A 9,275-nucleotide genomic window follows, 5' to 3' on the forward strand; every position below is an offset into this window, starting at 1 on the left:
AGACTTCAGCTGTGAGGAAAGAACAATGAAAAGGTACTGACAGATACCAGCTGCTTTCTTGTTTCCATGACTTTGACCATTAAAAGCAAAATTAGGAGTAGAAATTAAAAAAGGGCACTTCCATTTTGTGGTATGGGATGTGAGCATACAGCCCTGTAATTTAGCAGGGGAACACAGTTAACAGAGCAGGAGAGTTTTTGGCTGACTTGTAGTGTCAGATTTAGCTATGACTTGCCCAGCATCACGCAGCAAGTTGTCTGTCTCCTTCTTTTATACTTGTTTGTTTCTCTGGCAAAAATCTGGAGTAGCTTCGTGCTTGAAAAGTATCTTGTGATTGTTGTGGTACTCTGCAGTGTATCTTTGATTAAGAAGGCTCGGTAGCCGTCAGTTTGTTTGGGGTTTTCTTGTTTTAATTATAATGCCTAATTCTATTCTGTATGTGTGTGGTATTTTTAATGGGTTTTCAGCTAGATCATAAAAACATAACAATGTTTAAAATATGATTGTAAAAACTTGCTAAACAAGGGTGAAAGCTGACCTACAATCTGATAGTGGGATCTGGGTCATAGTGGTGCTTCCTGTTACGTGAGCCGCTAGCAGCCATAGGTTCAAAAATGTCACTGTCAAATTACATCTTCATTGGGAGTCTTTGTGAACTGGAAAGGTCTGTCACTTAACATCAGACTTTTGTACTGAGGTAAAGAGAGGTGCAATCTTCTGTTACAGTAGTTTATGTATGGGCAGGGGAAGGGTAGGTAGACATTCTGGAATAAGATCTAGCAAAAAGGCCCAGCAGTGTACAGAAGACTGCTTGGTCTGTTAGGTTTAGGAAACTTAACGCTTGGTGGGTCAAGAGCTTGGGGCAGAGACTTAAAAAACATTCTTTATGGGAACATACGACTTCTTAAAAGGGGGTCTGTTGTTTCTGTATTTGGGAAAGAAGGAAGTTAAGGACATTAGTTTGAGACGTGGGAGATGGGGCAGAGACAGAAAACATGTTTACATTGATTGGGGGATGCAGATAGCTGATGTAAATCCATTAACATGGGATAACTTTGTCAGAGAACTACCTCAGATTTGTTTACAACTCTAGAAACAACAGGGGTAGGTGCTGTCTGTCTGCATCACTCCTGGGGAAATCATTTGCTGAAGGCAGTTGTAGGTCAGTACTGCATGCGAGTACCCTGGGATAGCTGCATGTATGTTTGTTCCTGATCCTAGTGCAGTTTATATGCAACTGATTGAAATTATGCCACAATCTGCATCCATTTGTCCAGGCCCAGAGCTTGGCTGAGTTCCCTTCCCTGACACAGTCTTCCTGTAGCCTTGCGTAAATTCCTTGCTTCTTTATGCCTCTGTTGCCCTGAATGAAATGGGGGGAATAGTACTGTTACACATCCCGAAATATAAAAATATCTGATGCTACAGTAGTGAGAGTGAGGAGAGGTTGGAACATCTAAATACTTTATGCTGCCTTTTAACTGCTTTTTCAGATTGCGTAGCTGACAGTGATCTCTTGATTTGCATTTGTAGGTGGCTGGTGGCATGTGGTTCTCAATCTTGACACAACCATTGCCATCACACAGAACTTTGCCAGCTGTACCAATTTCCCTGTGGTATGGCACAAGACAGTAAGGGGGAGGCCCAAACTCTCAAGGAAATGGTACAGGTAAGGGCTGCAGGAATTTTTTGTTCTTATATCTTATATCCACCTTCCTCCCTGTGAAAGGGATGACTGGAGTTGGGTTGACTGGAAAAAACATACCCACCTTAAGATGAGGAAAATATGCTGTCATTTTTAAACCCATGTTTTCTAAACTGTCCTGCTTTTACAGTAGCATCTTATTGCAAAGGGCACTAAGTTAAGTTGGTGGCTAAGTCTTGCTTCCTGGAAAAGTTTACAACGTATGGTTTCAGATCTAAATTAGATGATCTTGGGAGGTCCCTTTGAGCCCTACTTTTCTGTGGTTCCTACGATCTCGTCTGGCTGACTTGAGGTCAAGCAATGCGTGAACTCCAGGAGTGCAGTCTGAGAATTTTGTGAACCATATTGAAATGGCTTGCTTGAAGAGAGCTCGCTGCCTCTGCATTTTTATCTAACTCATCCTCCAAGTATTCAGAGGGCAGTTACTACTGGTGAGAGGTGTTGGCAGTCCTCCCACATGGAGAGGGTATTCTTACCAACCCTTATCTGTCGGCACAACAATGAATGTGCCTTGTTCTTTGTCCCTGTTATGACCTTGATCTCTTTGCAGAGGCTGCCAACAAGGACACAATAATGACTGTAGCTATAGACGCTGCTGTAATGGGAAGTGCTGACAACCAACTTATTTCACTTAGATTGCTAAATAGTCATCAGGTGGCAATATCTAGGTTGCTGTTAATCTGAATCCATTCAGATACCCTTTCCAGAAGTGCCAGACTAATTATGCAATGACTGATTCCTAAAGCTATCCAGTGCCCATATCTAGTATCTGGTTTTAAGGACCTGCTTCTCAGTTGTCATGGTATCCAGAAGCACAATAGCTTCTGAAGAGAAACACAATTTACTTTAATGAATAATTTGTTCTCTTAAAGAAGACTTAAGCATTTACAGCTCTTTAATGCCAATAATATTCTCAGAAAATATTTCTGGAGCCTGTCTAAATAACCCCATAGCTATAGCTTGGGTCCTGTCTCAGGAAGGTTCCACAATGCCAGATGATTCTGTCCCCCTGTTTCTACTTCAGTTGTAACTTGCAACCAGTCTGCACTGATAAAAGCACAGACATTGATTTTCATTCAGAGGTGATATTGAAATGCTAATCATGAAGTTTGGTTTTGCTTAGGATTCTAAAGCAAGAGCATCCTGAGCTGGCAGTGTTAGCTGATTCAGTTGACCTACAAGAATCTACAGGTATTGCTTCTGATAGCTCCAGTGACTCTTCCAGTTCCTCTAGCTCCAGCTCCTCGGACTCTGATTCAGAGGTAAGGATTTGCCACAGCACATAACTCTTATTCTGTGACTATATTATACTTCTCGGCAGCTTATTGGCCATGAATTGGAGTTGTAGAAGTTGCGTGCATAAAAGCCCTGAATTTTACCATTCTTTGTAAGGTGGTATCATTAATGTAAGTGAAACTTTAGGCTCCAAAGTTCAGTCCTGAACTATGAAAAACGCCCTCAGTTTCAACCTTGCGTGAAGGGTCCCCACTCCCAGTTCCAAAGTGAAGCTGTTTACTCTGATCTCTCTTCTCTGCCTGTCCTCCTGCCATGGCAGAAAGTAAATCCAAGATTTTTAAAATGGGCTAACTTGTAGGTGCGCAACATAAAACACTTTTAAAATGACTCTTCAGGAAGCGCTGGACACTTGTTCTCTGGGAATGGGTAGTCATTATGTGACCAGCTGGGCATCTAAAAATCTTAGTCTAAGTGTTTGACTGCGGGTCAGCAGTTAGCTTTGGGAATCAACCAAGGGGTCATAGTTCCTAATTTTTGATCTCTTGTCTAATTATGCTAAAATAGCACCTGTTTTCCCCTCAAGCCTCATGGCAACTGTATCAGCATAGCTGGGATCTATGTAAGTTCTGCTGTTTTAATAACCAAAGAAATGGTGGATTTCTGTGCTTTTGGCTTACCCTTCTGTTTGGTTTTTCTCCATGCTTAGTGTGATTCTGGGTCTGAGACAGAGGGGATGATGCATCGGAGGAAAAAGAGAAGAACCTGCAGCATGATGGGTAATGGTGACACAACCTCTCAAGATGATTGTGTGAGCAAAGAACGCAGCTCCTCCAGGTGACCAGGCGTTGGCAGCTGTTTCTTTTTTCCAAACAAAAGACACTGTAAGGTGAATCTGGCAGGGTTAGGTCAGGCTGACCCATCCCGATGGAGGAGAGAGGAATAGAGGAGAAGGAGACTGCCTAGAATGTGAAACAGCTTGTCACAGGTGCTGTCCCTTCTCCCCTTCCTTATCCAAATCTAATAACTCTTGGTCTTCCCCAATCTGGCAGCCAGGTTGCTCTTTTTTTAAAAAAGAAAAAAGTGCCAAGGAAAAATTTTACCTTATTTAATAAACAATTTTATAACTTCTTCCCAACCATTTATTTTAGTAGAAATGCTGTGTTTGGCAAGGGTGGCTGTGGAAATAGCATGGCAGGTTGTGGGGGGAAGGGAACAATCTGGTCACGTGCTCAGTGAGGAGCACAAGTGTGTGGTAAACCGGCCAAGGACCAGAAGGACCCAGCCTCGAACACCTGTCCAACCTGAAAGGCTTCCAACAACTGTGCAGGTAGCTTCTCCTTTTCCACTGTTGCCTGGATAACTTCAATCCTGCCCCCCCACCCAGGTTACCCTTTAAAATGGCTAATTATAACTGTCATTCCAAAGGCTTGCTAATGAGTTTTCCAAAAATAGTGCTGCCCAAGGCTAAGCTCCTAGCTGGCTGGAAGGGTGGGGTGGGAAGAAACACTTTAATTACATGGGAGTATAACTCATTTGGTGAAAACTTACTGGGAAGGAAGGTCTTTCTCCCATACTTGGCAATATGTGAACATTGCAGAGTGGCTTGGTAGTAAACCCTCCAAAGTGCTTGATTTAGAAACTACTGAATTTCTTGGGCAAAAATTACTAAGTTAAGCACACTCAGATGCTCTGTGCTGCAGGCTCCTCCCATTCATTTGTGTGTCCTCTAAGTTGTCACAGATCTCGGGGTGCTTCTGATATGTCATAGTTTCAATACTCTACTGAATGAAAGCCTAGCCAGCTGAAAGAGGCACAAGGCTTACCTGGCTGTAATATGCCTGATGCATCAGATTTCCAGGCAGTGCTCTGCACCAAATTTGTTCAGTTTACATACTACTGTCTAGCTTCCAGTAATGGAGCATTCTCATGGGAGTTGCTCATAAGCCGTGTGCATTTGAAGTAAAAATGGAAGCCAGCCTTAAATATTTTATAGTCACTGGCTACTAATTTCCCACCTGAGGTTAAGCTATCCTATTCATGATGACATCCACAATTCCAGGCCACTTGGGACCTCAGAGTGGGAAGGAGCAGCTCAGACAACCTCAGCACAGATTCTGGTTTCTTAACTTTCTCAGAAACACAAGTTGTATCGCAGAGATCCATCTTCCTGAAGGATCCAGACACTTTATGTAATCTCTTGCACTTATAGTAGGAGTACCTCGTCCAAGACCACCTCTTCCCTAGGTGCTCCTCCCACTGCTTTCCTACCTCGTGGCCAGTGTTCTGCTTGTTCTTTCTGCTGTCTCCTAGAGGGTGCTGGCAGAGCTGTTATTTGTGGTTGTGTTGAGGAGAACAGGTGGTATAAGCAGAATTGTATCTAAGATTTTTTGCCAGGCATGTTGCAGTTCCTTGAAGAAACTAACCAGCATGCTGCAGCCTTGCATCCTGATGCTCCAGGAAGTGTCTTAGTCCTGACAGGCAGTTGTACTTCTCTTGACAGGATTAGGGAATCTTGTGGAGGCCGCACTTACCCTTGAGAGATAACAAGACCCGTCTAGAGGCAGCTGCTGCTCGGAGCTCCACTGGCAGTCAGCCAGATCTGTTTCACCCATTTCAGCTCCTGTCTCCTCCTGAACTGTTTTTAAGTTCTCACTGCTCCTCTCTGAACCACACTTTTCTCTTCTGTTCCATGCTATCTGAGGTTCACCCCTTGCTAACTTGTGGGGGAGGACATTCCCCAACTCTACTGTGCAATGCTTAGTCTGCTTCTGTGCCCCCCAGATCAATGCACTAAATGATCAGAGGATAAACCCAGCTTTTGGTAAGGACGTGCCACGTGTCTGACGGCTCACAGGGTCCGCAAGGAAGTGGAAGAGATGAGCTTTTAAAGAACTGTTTCTTTTTAAAACCAGCAGGTGAACCCAGGCACCTGCCTTGCTCTGACACTGTCATATGTTTACATGTTGTCCTGCATACACTTGAGAGGGATGCAGCGCTTCTGTCCTACGTAGATATCCAGCGGATCTTGTACCAGAGCACTGGAAAGGGCGACAGCTCTACAGACCCTAAGCATAGGGGAGGACTTCAACTGTGGCAACGACTGCCCCTGAGAAGCACCTTTCTCTGTGTACACAGCACCTAAACCAGCCTGAAAGGTTTCTAAGATGTGACATCTTTAACCGGCAGCAATTCACTTATGCTTAGTAGCTCCCATAGCGAATATAACAAGATGCACTAGCACCTTGTCATGACACTGGGGCTTGAGTGAGTCAAGTGGTTTGTTGCAGGTAAAAGCCATGGAAAGGCCATGATCTGTTAACAGTTACCAAACCCCCTTAGGTCCAGGGGGATATTGATGGTGGTGTTTGTTACTGACGCATGCAGACTTTTTGATGGTGACTGTGTATGTTGGGCTTTAAGTAACAAGCAGTTACAGAACTGGGGGATGAATAAAACCAGTGCTGTTCCCCCTATCTAAGCTCTTTAAGGTTGGAAGCTGCCTACAGTAAGTGTTGCCATCTCTAGAAGCAACAGGTGAGGGGAAGAACTATTTTGTCTTAAACTTCTACAAGTACAATGGGATGCTTGGGTTTGCCCAGTTGCCATTGTATTATGTTGGGGGCAGCTCTCCTCCCCAGGGGATCTGTTGGGATTGCTGTTTACCAAGGGCCTGTGCACTAAAAGCTTTCCCGTAGCCTTGTCCTTGCCAGGGTGGAGATTTGCTGTGCCAGGGAGAAATACTCATCTATCAAGAACAACATACCCAAGCCCTGGCTGTTTGTGTTTGCTCCTTCCTGAGCCCTAGCAGATGACAAACCAGCTTTGTTTCCATCCTGCTGTTTGGAAGGGAGAGCTTGAAGAGGAAATGGACTGTTAGAGTCATGCAGCAATGTCCAGCTAGAGGCAGATTGTCATCCTTAACTGTGATTTCTGTCTGGGTTGGATTAAGTGGAAGCCTGCATGTTGGTTTTTAATGTCCATTCCTCTGTGATTTCCCCTTCCCTCTTTGGGAGACCAGGTTGCAGCATATTGTAAGAGTGAAGCCAGCTTGTCTTTGTCATTAGTACAGACCCTTGTTTCCAAACCACCTATGTGTCTGTCACTTGTCAGAGGAGCACAGAGTGGTGGCTCATTGACACATTGCTGAGCAAAATCCAAGGGTCGTGCTGGTGACAACACTACATGTTGAGCAGCCATGTGAAGGAGGTCCCTTCCTTGAGACCAGCTGATTCTATAAGGTGTCAAGACTTCCAGCACCCTTCGCCCAGATGCCAGTATTGTGCCCAGCAGATTGACCCCTGGAGTCTACCTGGTGCATCTAATCTTCATCAGATGAAGCAAGCTTCAGCTGCTGCCTCTTGAGAAACAATATGGGCATTCAGTGTGGGCAAGCTTGGTGCTAAAGGTGAGGGCAGCCTGGGTCAGCAAGGTCTCTGTGCTGTGCCTTGGGCAGCTCTGCCTGTCCACCATGCCAGGCTAGTGGTTAGTGCATGAAGAGTTGGCAGAAGCTGCAGCTAGCTGTTCCCTTTGACAGCGTGGGTACAGCTCTGCCATTATGATAATGCTAAGAGGTGGAGAAGCCAACCTGCCTCCCAGTGCCAAGGAAGCTCCACCTGTTCTAACAGTAGCATAATCTGAAGATCCAGAGGGCAGGGTGCTTACCCCTTTGTCTACAGACTGTTGAATGAAGTGAAAATAAAAGGAATCAACATGGATGTGGGGCCTTCTGTTGACTGGCCCATGCTGTGACATTTGATGCTAGCTACAGGGCAGGTGAAATCAGCAACTATAAACCAGCTTCCCTGATCCATGTATTTTCTCATCTGAAGCTCAGTGTCTCTGCTCAGGCAGCCTGTAGTAGTCTGGGAGTCAGGACTCCTGGGATCTACATTATGCTCTTCCATTGACATGTTACCCTGGCCTAGCTGTCCACCTCTGGGTTCTACCTATAAAAAGGAGAGAAGACCTACCTCACAGGGGTGTTGTGAGGCTATGTGTAGCTAATGTCTGTAAGACCCAAAGATTCTTATGCAAAAGTTGTTGAAAATGACAGGACTGTTGAAGGATCCCAGCCTATTTTAAGATAGAAACTGCTTTTCAAATGGGCACTAACTCCTGTTCCATATAGAAGGTCACTTGAAACTGCTGGATTATTATAATCCTGGTTTTACTGTTTTACATACTGTGACCAGAGAGGAGAAATTTCTCAGATCAGGCAGTGCTTTCCTATCCCAGTCTGACAGAACAGATCATATTCCAAGTCTCCTCTACCCCTGCTGCAAGCTGGAGAGACTGGTGGGTAACCATCTTATCAAGCCCCTCTCTGCAGATCCTGTTTGTTAACAGGTGCATGTTTCTTGGTGTCTGTTCTGTACACAAGGCACAGTGGGAGCTAGTGGCTCTCTGGAAGGAAGTGCTGGCTTCCCTTCCTCTCCTCTTGCCCTTCAGTAGACTAATGCCAATTTGTGTTCTGAATTACTTCAAGTCTCCTCAGCTGCTTACTAGAGACATCAGCATCTGTCATGTTCCATGTAGGTCCTTTTTCCTCCCTGTATCCTCCACCATTGTGAGGAAAGAGGTTAGACTCCAGGTGAGAGCTCCCTGTTTTCCTCGAGGGTCGGGAGGGAAATGGAGTCCACTGCTCCATTGGCCAGTCACTGCCACCCCAGCCCTGCATTAGCTGCTCTTATCCCTTCATCCAGCAGAGCTGGAATGCTCTTAATTGTTTTATTTGGATGATTGATTGTGTTTGCTTTTTATTTTAAATAAAATCAATTATTTTGCATTACCTTGTTTTGTCCCTGATCTGTATTCCCCCTCTAGACACATGGAGAAAAAAAAAAGCATGGGGTACATCTGTGTTAGCAGGCTTAGTTATGCCAGTGACCAGGGGGGAGCTCTTTTTTACTAGTAGCATATGGAAAAAGTGTGAGATCTCCAGTATTTTCTATCCCAAACACAGGACTGTTGGAGGCTATCAGTTTTGGAAATGAACAGCACAAATTTTGTTGCTGGGGCCATGAATAGAACCTTATCTAGGGCTTGTTATGAGCTTGCAGCTGGTATTGATGGCAGAGGAAGGAGCAAAGTATGTTGTAGGCAACTTGCCCTCTCCTGTGCTCATCTCTTGTTGCACACCAGGGCTCAGCTTTATCTTAGGACCTGGTGAGAGGACTCCCATCATCCAGTTTGGAGCTTGAGCTGAAACCAAGATGCCATATTCCTTCTACCATAGGCTCCTTTTGCATTTAAGATGTTCACATTTTCTGGCTCGTTAATGAATAAAGACACATTTACAAGGATATAACTTCCAGAGTGCATCGTCCTTCTACCA

At 44.8% G+C, this 9,275-nt stretch overlaps 1 protein-coding gene across 1 annotated transcript in view; it reads left to right on the forward strand.

The window, feature by feature from the left end:
- JMJD6 (arginine demethylase and lysine hydroxylase) overlaps window positions 1-8,729 on the forward strand; it is an 18,832-nt gene extending 10,103 nt beyond the window's left edge. The window contains exons 4-7 of the mRNA XM_019502980.1: window positions 1,534-1,669; window positions 2,829-2,967; window positions 3,648-3,775; window positions 5,442-8,729. Coding sequence (XP_019358525.1) covers window positions 1,534-1,669; window positions 2,829-2,967; window positions 3,648-3,775; window positions 5,442-5,478 — 440 coding nt within the window. The 3' untranslated portion in view covers window positions 5,479-8,729. The remainder of the gene's footprint in view (window positions 1-1,533; window positions 1,670-2,828; window positions 2,968-3,647; window positions 3,776-5,441) is intronic.
- The last annotated feature ends 546 nt before the right edge of the window (window positions 8,730-9,275 follow it).

This window comes from Gavialis gangeticus, unplaced genomic scaffold (assembly GCF_001723915.1).
Source record: "Gavialis gangeticus isolate Ggan-Ray unplaced genomic scaffold, GavGan_comp1, whole genome shotgun sequence".
Lineage (NCBI taxonomy): Eukaryota > Metazoa > Chordata > Crocodylia > Gavialidae > Gavialis > Gavialis gangeticus.